This window comes from Stegodyphus dumicola, chromosome 1 (assembly GCF_044657685.1).
Source record: "Stegodyphus dumicola isolate Sdum_Otavi_A_Nest chromosome 1, ASM4465768v1".
Classification (NCBI taxonomy): Eukaryota; Metazoa; Arthropoda; class Arachnida; order Araneae; family Eresidae; genus Stegodyphus; species Stegodyphus dumicola.
In genome coordinates this window covers 84,335,920-84,349,509 of record NC_140768.1, presented here as the reverse complement: position 1 = coordinate 84,349,509, position 13,590 = coordinate 84,335,920, and the positions used below count along the sequence as shown (strand labels likewise).

The 13,590-nt window shown below is 34.7% G+C and overlaps 1 protein-coding gene across 1 annotated transcript in view; it reads left to right on the top strand.

Moving 5' to 3' along the window:
- The window catches only part of LOC118183124 (uncharacterized), a 356,054-nt gene that overhangs the window by 221,132 nt on the left and 121,332 nt on the right, over positions 1-13,590 (top strand). The window contains exons 9-10 of the mRNA XM_085817140.1: positions 1,200-1,562; positions 8,613-8,717. Coding sequence (XP_085673266.1) covers positions 1,200-1,562; positions 8,613-8,717 — 468 coding nt within the window. The remainder of the gene's footprint in view (positions 1-1,199; positions 1,563-8,612; positions 8,718-13,590) is intronic.

Genomic DNA, 13,590 nt, shown 5'->3' with positions numbered 1-13,590 from the left:
GAATTCTGAAGAGAATTTTTCGTGGTGTCTTGTACGTATGTATGTTTCTCGCATAATTCAGAAACGATTAACCTCAGAACAATGAAATTTGGTATATAGGACTGCCATAACACGTAGATGTGCACCTCGTATTTTGGTTGCAATTGGCCACACCAAACGTATATAAATATATTTATATATATATCCACTCTGTTACCCTGCTTAGTGATCTCAGGTTCTTTACTCTTATATGTTTGTAAATTGTGCCTCTTTTGCTTTAAAATGATTGAATTGTGTTGTTCTTATCTTCCGGTTAAGGTTTTTATGCCTTTAGGAAATCTGCAAGCAATATTTGTAGAATTATCAATAATTTAAAAGCTGTTTAAGTGCGCTTAAGCCTTGTTTCTAAATAACGGATGTGTTTGTTTACATTTGAAACAGCAGAATAGTAGATTTGTTGCCAATCTAGAGAGACTAAGCTTCGCAAAAATAATAATAATAATAATAATAATAATAATAACCCCTTCATTTATTATTGCGAATTAAATCATGCTTAATCCTTTCTGGAATTTTTTCGAGGAAATAAGTGTTTAAGATTTACTTCGTAATTTTTAATATGGATATTTTGAGTTTTTATGTATTTTTTGCCTTGTCGCGAAGTGAGAACTGAATTAATTGAATGAGAAATAGTGAATCGTCTTTAAAAAACTGTTTATTTTTTGTTTTGTTTGCTTAATTTCTTTTATATATCGTTCTATATTTATTATAGTATTTGAATAGATCATGTGGCAACGATAAGATAATTCTTCAAATGATATAAATTTTGTGCATTCTGTGTTATATAATATGAACGAAATATAACGCTGTTAATTGAACCTAGCGCCAGAGTGTCGTTATGGTAAACAAATATAGTGAATTTTAAAGAAGTGCATTTGTACTATTGTGGTTTATGCGCTATCGACGGAGTAGATTTAATTCAATCCAATAGGTTTAAATGAAATGCAAGAAAAATGCGTATAATTTAATATTCCGTACAAGGATGTCACGTGGTGTACACATTCAAAGAAATTCACACACTTCAAAGAAAAGTATCAAAAGAAATTGTTCTTTTAGAAACATAAAGTTATTATTAGTATATTTTCCTTATTTGTGAAAATGTTTCCTTTTTGCCCACGAAAGCGTTTCTTTAACTAAAAATAAATCACAGTCTTTTATTCCAGGTACATTTTCCTGCCATGCTCGTGACAATCAAGGTGAAGAAAAGGTTTCTATATCTGTTTTAGTTCGAACCATTTCTCAACCTCTGATAAGTCCCTTATCTGCAACTCTGCTGGCGGGGAGTACTGTCAACATCACCTGCATGTCGAAAGACGACATTTTTGAGAACTTCAGATACACCTGGTTAAAGAACAACAGACATATACAGAAAGGGAGAGATATGGAGGTAGTAGAAGACCTGTTTCCGACAGGAACTCGAATCATCTTGGAAAAAGCTACAACATCCGCAAATTATACTTGCATCGTGCATGCGCCATCTGTATCAAAACGAGAAACCAGCTATATCACTGTATTAAATGCGAAAGGTAAGTGGTATTGAACTGTAAAAGTAAACCAGTCTATATTATATCGATTTTTACGAAAGAAATTTCCCAAGATGAGCAAGCAAGGAAGTTTCTGATTTTTTGATTTAATAAATAAATATGAGAACAAATTTAATTTGTTTGATGGCGCGCAATTAAAATTTCTATAATATTTTAAAAGAGCTTTTTAACTTCAGAAGCTTTTGATATTCTTAAATAGTAATTAATTTAATCTTAAATACTATTAAAATCCTAAAATTAATTAATCCTATTAAACTAAAAATAATCCAATTAATGTAAATAAAATGCGATTTCTGATAAATTATTAAAATATGCAATAAACACCTGCATAACGGACTCCACCCGAAATTCGGCTTAACTGGAAGGACATACGAATCACGGTTGAGTTTAAATATCGCTCAGCTATTTTTATATCAACGTCTTCATTACTTAGTTTCTTCTGCAGGTGAGGCCCACCAGCAGCCGAACGGATGCCAGAATATTTAAATTTGGTAACGCGCGTGAAATAATGCATATTCTACCTTGAGGAGAAAAGGTTTAAATACAGAGTTCTAGAAAATAAAGTTAGAGAGTTTGGGCAAGCGCGGTATCTCTGTAGCTTGAGCATCTGTTTCTGCAGTTATTGCTGGTTAACATGGCGTAACAGCTATTACTTTGCTGCCACTAGGTTTTCGATGCGATTTTAGGTAATAGAATTAACTTAGCTCTGTAGAGTAATTCTATTACTTGTTAATAACTTCACTGTTTTAGTTTAGTTCTTGTTATTTGAGTTACCACCCGAGTGAGGAGTAGTGTGTTAGCGTCAAATCGACGCATTGTTAATTTTAAAGAGTTAATAAAGGGTTCTTTTTACCCTTCTCCTGTGTAGTTCCTACACGTACTTCAGTTGTCACATTAGGAAATAAACAAGTAGATCTTACATCCTTAGAAAGACCTCCACGAAGACATTCCTTTACCCGAAGCAGATAGTCCTCAGGCTTTGCCGTGATCACAATAATCACAATAAAAAGATCACAATAAACAGAATTTCTGCAGGTGAGCAGGCGACATAAAGAGAAAAAATGATTAGAGTTTATAGAATTTCGAGTACAGTTGATCTATACATAAGAAATAACTTCAGAATCTCTATGTACAATTATGAAATTGTATAAATGTGAACCTAATTAATATATAAGATTATGCTTGGTCTGGTACAGGAATTCAAGTCTCATAACCTTACTAGACAGGCAGCGAGTTATCACTATGGCTAAAATAGCATAATAAAAACTTACAAAGTTTTAAACAACCTTTTATTAAACGGAACTTTTAACACATAAATGGAACAGCTCGTATTCTACAGTGGAATGGCAACCAACGGCCTCAACGACCTCTACGTGATTCCTGGCGGTTCCGGCACAGTCTCTGATATCGCCACAAAATTCTACACCCCACCCCCTTTGTGCGTTCTTTTATTGCTTCAGTGGGTACCGACGCGATTATTTATGGACGATAAGGCCCGCACGCATAGAGCTCTAGTGGTGAAGAATTATCTCGAAAATGAAACTATTTCACATGCATTACTACAGGAATGAGCGCCACAACAAGCGATCAACGACACTATTGCCGGCTTGCCTCGCCGTTGTCAAGCATGCATTTAATTTGAAAACATTTCTGTTTTCAACCTGTGGTACGCAAGAGAAAAATAGAGGGTACGCAAAGGAACAAAATATTTTTAACTATTAAATTCAAAAATTAAATACTCCAACAACCTGTTAAAGTATTTTATCTAATCCTCGGAAAATTATGCAATCTCAGCTTTGTTCAAGAACTTTAGCAAAATATTTTCACAAATATTCTTTTAGCCATAGGTATAACAAAATTTGTCATAAATGCTGCTTTTAAAAGGAGTAATATAAATGGATGTTGTATTTAAGAGGAAATAAAAATAAGTTCATATAAAAAGGTAATACTATTTCATTAATACTTTTAGAATTGATCAATTTATTAGAATGTCTACATTTTATGCCGTCACCATTTCCGGGATCATATTGTTTAAGCAGTTTTTAGATCAATTTGCTCTCCCTAACAGCAGGTATTTTGTCGTCTTGTTGCTTTATATTCCTCACTTTTCTACACGATTTGAGAATATTGTTGTTTGTTTTTGAAGAACTAGTAATATATTGTGCATTTAAATTTTTGTGAAAAATCATAAGACAAACCTAAATTTTAAAAACGGAAAAATGGCTAGGACTGACTAAGCGGCAAAGTGATGATTCACAGGTGATGGACAATCTACTAGCACTAAGAATATTGAAAAGGAAAGAAAAATTATTTATAGAAACTATAATGAAGGTTGTTTTATCATTTGGGTTTTCTTGAAATGGATATGAAATGGACTCTCAACCTTAATGTGTTGTTTGCGGTTAACTATTATCGAATCAAAGTATGAAACCATTGTTTCTTAAAAATCTGAGGAATATTTTAAGAAGACATCAGCGGAGTTGCTTTGGAAAATAGTTACCAAGTAAGCCTAAGAATGCCAAGACTGGGCAGGTGCACACTACAGAAGAAACCTTACATTGCCAGCAGCTAAGATATCGTTTTAAACATTATTCAATGAAAAAGCGGCCAATGATTACAATATTCTGTTATAAAATGATACAGTAAGTGTGCGAATTCATGAAGTGGCAAATTCTATAATAGAGGCACTTATTCAAAAAATAAAACATCGTGAATATTGCGCATTTCAATTGGATGAAAATACTGATATAAAAGAACTTAGATCAATTATTAGTATGTACCTTGCGAAGTACAGTGGATGGACAAAAATATGGAAACACCTTGTGAAATGCATGTTTGAAAAGAAAGATTGATTTTAATGAAATATGTAGGTGGCGCTGGCGTTTTTGACTACTGACGCCACATATACAACTTCGTAAATGTGCTAAACAGTTCAGTTGTTGTCGGAGTACTGTTATGTGAGATTGCATTATGTCAGAGTTAACAGACTTCGAACGTGGGCAAATTGTTGGAGCACGTATGGTAGGTGCTTCCATAAGCAAGGTAGCCGAGGTGTTTAGTGTTTCAAGAGGTACTGTATCGAAGATTTATTCCGCATATTTGAAAAGCGGAAAAACATCATCTGCTAAATCACAGCGCGGACGAAAGTGTGTCCTGAGTGATCGTGACAGACGATCATTAAGGGCAATTGTGACGAAAAATAAGAGGACCACAGCTGCAAAAGTTACTGTTGAAATGAATGTTGTGTTACCGAACCCTGTGAGTACCAAAACAATTAGAAGGGAGAAACAATTTTGTTGTTTGACTTCTGAATTAGTAATTAGAAGGGAGCTTCATAAACAGGGAATTGCTGGCCGTGCTGCAATTGAGAAGCCACTCATCAGTGATGCTAATGCCCGTAACAGGAAAAGGTGGTGTTTAAGTCATAAAGCCTGGACTATAGAGCAGTGGAAGCGAGTAATATGGTCTGACGAGTCTTCTTTCACATTGTTTCCCACTTCTGGCCGAGTTTACGTCTGGAGAACGCCATCTCAAGCCTATAATACAGACTGCTAGACTGCTTGTTGCCAAGAGGGAAACATGGCGGGAGTTCTGTTATGGTTTGGGCAGCCATATCGTGGTTCTCTGCCTGCCCCATGATAACTGTGTCAGGGCACATGACTGCCAAGACTTATGTGAACATTTTGGCCGATCAAGTTCATCCCATGGTACAAACTTTGTTCCCCGATGGTGATGGTATCTTCCAAGACGACAAAGCCCCTGTTCACACAGCTCATAATTGTCCAGGACTGGTTTCTTAGCACGAGGATGAGTTGTCCCATCTCCCCTCGCCACCATAGTCACCAGACCTGAATATTATCGAACCTTTGTGGTCTACATTGGAACGGAAAGTGCGTTCTCGTTATCCAACGCCAACATCGTTATTTGAACTTGCCACCGTTTTGCAGGAAGAATGGTATAATATTCCCTTGGTAAACATACAGGAACTGTATTTATCCATTCCGAGAAGACTGCAAGCTGTTTTGGATGCCAAAGGGTTTCCTACACCATATTAAGCAAAGAAACATGTTTTTTTTAAAGGTGTTTCCATATTTTTGTCCAACCCCTGTACATACACGCCGAAGAGTATTTATTTTGTGAATCGCTTCATAATAGAGAAACTGCAAATTAAATTTTCAAAGTAACTGACAATTTTATGTCTGAGAATGATATTCCTTGGAATAACTGCATTGTTGTATGCAGTGACGGAGCTCGGGCTTTAACAGGAAAACATTCTGGTGTTATTTCTCAACTAAAAAAGGTAGCACATGAAATTAAATTTACTCACTGCTCCATTCATCATGAAGCTTTAGTAGCCAAAACAATCCCTGGAAACCTTAAAATTTTGAAGCAATCTGTGAAAATTGTTAATTTTATTAAAAGGCTGAGCTTCAAGAATATTTACGATTTTATGTCAAGAGATGGGCATTGACGATGAAGCTCTTTTGTTTGATTCTGAAGAAGGTGATTATCCAAAGTTTTGAACTTCGATCAGAAACTCAAATTATCCTGTGTGATTAAATATTTGAAATGCAGAGATGTTTATTTAGAGAAGTATGGTTGACGCGTTTAACATATTTAGCTGATATTTATGGTAAGTTAAATGAATTAAATTTAGGATTACAAGGACAAAATGTTAACTTGTTTACCACTAGAAATAAAATAAATGAAATTATAAAAAACTCGAGCTAATATCGAGAATTGGATAATAATATTTTAAGCTTTTCACCACTTTTAAAACGTTTTTAACAGAAAATAATAATAAAATAAAAGAATTATCTTCCGACATTAAAAATAATTTTCATTGATAAATAATTTCAAAATGTACACTCCCGAGAATTATGGAAAAGAAAATTGAATTAGAAATCCATTTGGTTCAAATGTACCTGCAATTTTATTTCGCGATTCGCAATTTTATTTAAATACAATATTATTTTATTATTTTTTTAAAAAAAGGACAATTGAAAATTGAAAGAAATGCTCTGTGATCGAACTCTGATTGAAGATTTCAAAAGTATCACACTTGCAAACTTTTGGCTGAACTTTAGAAAAAATAATTTAAAAGCATTCCAAATAAAGCTATTAACATTTTATTGCATTTTTGCACAACCTGTTTGTGTGAAAAAGGATTTTCTTCCATGCCATATTTATAAAATAAATACAGAACAAAATTGAAAATGAGTCGTAATTTACGGTTAAGACTTATAAGGTATTTCTCCTGCCTTCTTAGCGAGCCTTCGTGATGTAGTGGTCGGCACGCTCAGCGCGTAATTGAGAGATCCGAGGTTCGATTCCCGTCGAAGGCGTTGCTAATTTTTCATCTTGCCTGCTCCAAAAAATCCTAATGTCCCTACAGTGGCACCCGAACTAAAAGGGTGTTGGATGATAATTCTCCTCACTCAGGATTTGGCGATTGGATCCCTTAAAAACCCCAGTCACCCTTTAAAAGGGGGAGTATATAAGGTACTTCTACCGACTTCTCAGCGTGCATTCGTGGTGTAGTAGTCTGCACGCTCAGCGCGTAATTGAGAGTTCTGAGGTTCGATTCCAGGAGAAGGCGCGGCTAATTTTTAGTCTTCCTCCAAAAATTTCTAATGTCTCTACAGACTAAGTGAAATAAGACCAGGCATAAGGAAATTGATCTCCCTTAAACTGGCCCTCATTTCGCACTAAATTTTAGAATTAAAGTACTGTAATTTAATTCAAAACCTTGAAGATAATTAATATAGTAACTAATTTCTAATCTAATATTTTTTATGCGTGCATCTTTAATACAAATAGCCAATAGGGTTTTCAAATGGCAAAATATATTTTTTTTAATACTTGTACTGAGAAACTGAAAAGTAATCATTGTCAAACGTGGTTGTACTGAAGTTTTTCAATTATTGTTTAGATGGTACTCGTTTTGGTCTTTCGAGGCGTGATGGTCGTAATGTGTTTTTGTATGTCTGCTTTATTGATCGCTATACGGATTAGCAATGCCACACCAACATCTTCCGAAACAATTTTAAGCATACCCATTAAATAGTTTTTGTTTTATTCCATGTGTTGCCTTTGTCGCTCTTTTTTTTAGCAGAAATGTACTTCTCTGATTTAGCAGCAAATGAAATAATATCTTCACTAATAAATCAGAATAATATAAATAATAACGAATTTTTCACTGACAAAGGCAAGCTAAAATATTCATCTGCAGATTTTCCTGTTTTTAAGCATTTAATTAATTTATCAGTTTCTGATAAAAAGGGTGAATAAATATTACATGGTGAATTGTTTCGCATGTTATTTTCTAGAATGAGGTTTTCTTTATGAATATTGAGAGTTGGAGCTCATTACTTTTCAGGTAACTAGTATTATGTAAGTTTAGATTTTTCTTATTTGTCCAGCTCACGTCGATATATTTTACCTTGAACTCATGTACAGTAAGATGGGGATAACATAAAATTAACTAAATAGAGTGATATGACGACATATAAATAATGCTTCTGACATCATTTAGTCCCTTTTATAATATAAGTTTGCATTGAATAGTTTTGCTGTTTATTTGCTCTATACCTGATGCTCAAATTACCGCAGTTATGAACTGCATCGTTGGATTATGAATTATCTGATCATTAATTGCTGATGCCAGGAGACATTTCTCAGAAGACATTTGCAGCAAATTTCTTTATAATTTTAACTAGAAATAGCAAATATTGTATTCTTCTAAAGAGAGCAGTAGAAAGTATCAGATAAAAGCCAATTATTTAATTCATGAATTTGCTGGTATCATTTGGGAAAACTCATATATAATTCTGTTTCGCACCGACAGTTTAAGATAAATAAAATTTGTCTGATACCAAATTTTGTGGATTTATAAATTTTTTTCATGCACATCAGAAACCCGGATTTGTAGATTATGTTAAGTACTTAGTTTTCGACTTTTCATCTTCTTTCATTTACATGCATTAAAACGTGTGTATGCGCACTTAAGCTCATCAAATTGTTCTCTTCCAGAAATGTCGTCTAGTACATGCAGTGCAGAAGATAGCCATGGAGCACGTTGGAAAATTACTGCTGCAGGAGCTAGAGATGTACAGAAGTGTCCGAGTGGATATACAGGTACAGCTTACTAACCTTTATATAAGCGAAATAATTCACTGCACGTTTTATGCAAAAATTTATCCTTATCACGTTATGCAAAACATTAGCGTATATCGACGGTGTTTTTTTTATCAGTTTCCTCAAATACTGATTAATTTCCTCAAATGTCAAATAAGTCCGTTAATTTTAGGTTTCTCCTACTGACGTTTAATAAATGTTATATTATTTTTTATTTAATAAATCATATCCAACTTTTCTTTAGAATTTCCCTAAAAATATCATGCAAAGTAATATTATTCCAAAACTCCAAGTTAAAAGAATAAAATTTGAGCATTTATGTGTTGCTGGAAATCTAGAATATGAGAAAACACCGTTCTCTAAAATGCCAAAAGTCAATTTCCGTTGCCATTTTATGGACGACAAAAAATTTCCATACCTAACTGTCCGTTTTCAAAATGTTATGTTTCATGAAAAAAAAAGAGCACTATGTGTATGTAGAATATAATGTCGTCCATTTCGATAGAAATTTTGGTTTAAAATATTGATATTGAATATGGTTCTCGACTTTGACAGGTATAATAAATGCAAATTTAATATTTCAGGCAAAAGTATAATTTAAATTTTATTTAGTTTCACATTAATTATTTATTCTATACCTTCGCTTCTTGGACGGGCAATGATCATAAATTTTAGAACGATTTTGGATCCCTTTAATTAATGTTTGAAGCATAAAGACTATTTTTTAAATGTTTGATCTGATAGACTTTTTTCTGGAATATGCATCTTTATTTCCATGATAAAAAAGCTTTTCTCAAAATTCTCAGGGATATTCATTTCTATTCCTCTTCCACTACTTTCTCGAATCTATAAATCGTGGTAGCTTGCTCTTAGAAAGAAAAGACCAAAGGCACAGTAGCTCCTAGATGAAACGTCAGCGGACTTCGAAGGAATACCTTGAGAAGCTGTATCTGCTATACATGTATCAGTTTTCATTTCGTCAAGAAATGCAGTAGTGCTTTTCAAAGTATGACTTATTGCTTTGTCTTGGAAACGTTTCACTCTTTGAAAGTCATCTGGATAAAGAAATGGAATTTCTTCGATTAATATAGGACAAAAAGAATCATTTAGTTAAAGAGGACTTTCAATTGTTTAATGCTAAATAAATGGTTTTCATACAGGGTTCTAAAAATTGTTCTGCTTTGAACCACGTGTCTCGGCAAAAGCTGGTGAACATTACGTTTTAGCTTTTTTAAGTTGTAAATCTTGGTTTATTATTTTATTTATTGTTGCCCCTAAAGATTTAGAAACTTATTTCTGCATCGGGGGATTTTCTGTTGTTACTAACTATTTAGCCGTATAAATATAAACAATACGTACCGTTTCCGGGTATTTGTTTGGAGATTTCTTTCCATATAGAAGTAATGGCTGGGTTTTTCCCTTTTCTGATTAATAATAGTTCTTATTTTCCACTAAATATTAAAATTATGTATTTCACAATGTTTTTGAATAATGGAATTGGAATACTTCTCTACGGAAAACAGAAGAGCATATTCTTTAATCCACAGCTTCTTTACATGCGACATTTTGAAAGAAGAAGGGGTATGGATAGCAGACGAGAGTTCTCATTTCAAATAACATTCTGGCCCACCAGCGGACGAGCGCTAAATTCCGCTGAACACTGGTATTTCGGTCCGGGGTTCGAGTCCCGGCTGCATGGGCGTTTTCGGAGTTTTCCCCATGTGTAACGTGGATACGAGCCAGTTTCCCTTAAAACGACCTCCATGGGGCATCCCTCCCGTGTAGTGCCCAAGGGCGCAGCACGTAATAAGCAATAATAATAATAATATTCTGAGTCCAAAAACTTTTATTCCAAAGCATTTACATTTTACTTCTTTGTACGAAGTAAAAAGAAAGTATTATATTCGCCAAAAATATCAGGTATCATACTTCAACGAAAATATTCATTTTGACAGTTATCGAATGCAGTTTAACGATGTTTTTGCGTTACATCTGTACGTATGGACAGAATAAAAGACTTTTCCCTCACCCCCTCCCAAAAAAAACTACTATAAAATTGATTCCAAATGGATTCTGAAGACATTTTTTTCGTTGCCTTCTGTACGTGCGTACGTATCTCGCATAACTCAAAAACAAGCAGCCTCAGGAACTTGAAATTTTGCATATAGGTCTGCTATAACATGTAGATGTGGGCCTACTATTTTGGTTGCAATCTGCCGCACCAAAAGTATATAAGTATATGGATATGTATATCCACTCTGTTACTCGGCTCAGTGAGCTCAATTTCTTTATTCTTATATGTTTGTGAATTGTGCGTTTTTTGATTTTAAAACGGTTGGATTATTTTGTTCTTATCTTTGGGTTAAGATTTCCATGCCTTTAGTTAATCTGCATATTATAGTTATAAAATTATCAACAATTTAAAAATTAAGTGAGGCTAATCCTTTTCTTTTTTAATTTTAATTTTTATTTTTTTGCCGTAGCAGCTACACTGGTTATCATAAATTAAGGAAAAATCACAAAAATGGCGATAACTCCCTCAAAAATAAGCCAAACCGTGTAAAATTTGAATATGTTGCCCAGTAAGAGTAGCTGAGTAAAACTCCAATATGCAAATTAGTGGCGTTGCACTCGGAATACGTCATCTGCGAGGAGCATAAAAGTCCATGTTTGAGAGCAAGCCCACATATTTCACTGTGATATTGACATCAGAAATCTGATATAGCCAATTCGTAACAATGATCTCCAGGCATCATTTGCCTGCAGACTACTACAGAAATCCATTGGGAGACTAGAGGCAGGACAAAGTCAAACAGAAGGGACCATATGGCTAAATGTGAGTCCTTCTGTGGTTCATAGACTTTGGAGGCAATTTCAAATCACAGATTCGGCCCCTAGGAGGTTCAGCCGAGGACAACCAACTGCTACGACGAGCGCCGATGACCGATATTTGACATTATGTGCACTCAGGAATAGAACCGCTACTCCGACTGTTCTTAGATCCTCCCTTGCTGCAGCCACCAAAAGGTTGATGTCAATGTCGTGACATCAACCTTTTGACTGTGCGTAGAAGGCTTCACGAAGGTCTGTATGCGCGGCGAACAACCATTTGAGTGCTGCTCAAATCCCGCCATAGGATGGACCGTTTTCAGTGGGCACGACAACGTGTCCACTGGACGCCTGAGCAATGGAGGGCTATTCTCTTTATGGATGAGTCCAGATTTAGTCTAGAACGCGATAGTAGGCATTATTTGATATGGAGAGAACCTGGAACCCGTTATCATCCGTCACACATCCGTAAAAGAGATGCATACGGAAGAGGCAGTGTCTGTGTTTGGGGTGGCATCTTTTTGGGTGGACGCACAGACCTATATGTTTATCCAAGGGGAACAGTGAATGCTCATATTTATAGAGATGACATCCTTGATGCTCATGTGCACCCATATACCGGGGCAATACGTGATGCTTTCCTGTTACAGGACGACAACGCAAGACCACACAGGGCTCGCATCGTATATGATTATCTTCAATAGGAAACAATTATGCGCATGGAGTGGCCAGCTCGATCCCCGGACTTGAATCCTATTGAGCACGTTTCGGATGCTTTAGGGAGACGTTTAGCTGCTCTCAATCCCCCCCCCCCTTAGACCCTTGCCGCGCTTACAACTGCTTTGCAAGAGTAATGGCTCTCGCTTCCTATGGAACTGATAGACCGCATAATTGAAAGCATCAAACATCGCTGAATGTACTGTATTGCTTCTAGAGGCGATTATATTCCATATTGAAGGTACTTTTACTGTAGCAAACTGACATCTTCCATTTGTTCATTTTATACATGTGCTAATTTCTATACTACCATAATTGTCTGATAATTTCTTTTTATTTGATTTGATACCTTACTATGTGTTGTATATTGTGGGTAAGTTTCATAAAATTCTACATGTAACGTTTTCAGTAATCGTGGTTTTTGTGATTTTTCCTTATGATAACCAGTGTATATAGTATTTCCATTTGAAACTTAGCAGAATAGTGGATTTGTTGCCAAGCTAGAGAAACTAAGCTTCGCAACAACAAAGTAACGTAATTATGCTTAATCCATTCTGGAGTTAACATTTAAGTTTTTAAATTATCCCATATAGTGACTCAGCGTTGAAACGTCTGTGAAAAACTGTGTATTTTTATTTGTTGAATTTCTTTTATGCATCGTTTTAGATTAAATATACTAGTATTTGAATACAACATGTGACAATGATTAGATAATTCTTCAGATGGTATAATTTTTGCGCATTCTGAGTTATAGAATCAATGAGATGTAATGCTGTTAAGTGAGCCTATCGCCAGAGTTACGCTATGGTAAATAAGTATAGTGAATGCTATGGTAAATAAGTATATTTAATATTTTTTTCAGTAGTACAAGAAAGCGCATTTATTCTATTATGCGGTTTATGCGCTATCGACGGAGTAGATTTAGTTCAATTTAATAAATTTAAATGAAATGCAGGAAAATTTCGTGTTGTTTAATATTCCGTATAAGGAAGTCATGTGATGTACACATCAGATTTTTCTAATTCTTTATTAAAATCTTTCTAAAAATATGTAAGCAAAACCTTTTTTATGTGTCTGTGTTTTGACCGTGGTTTGATTCCTGTCCTAATGGCACACACGGATCAGGGCTGAAGGATAAAGAAAACCTGTATCCTGTATGCAATTAGCCTTTGCTGATACAATGCCGGTAGATTTTAAAAATCTATCCATTAACCGAAAATTCATAACTAAAATTTTGATGTATTTTAAGTGTATTTCTATAATTATGTATAGGTACGAGTTCATTCAGCAGTACTTTTAAAGTATTGTAGATTCTCAAATATTATTA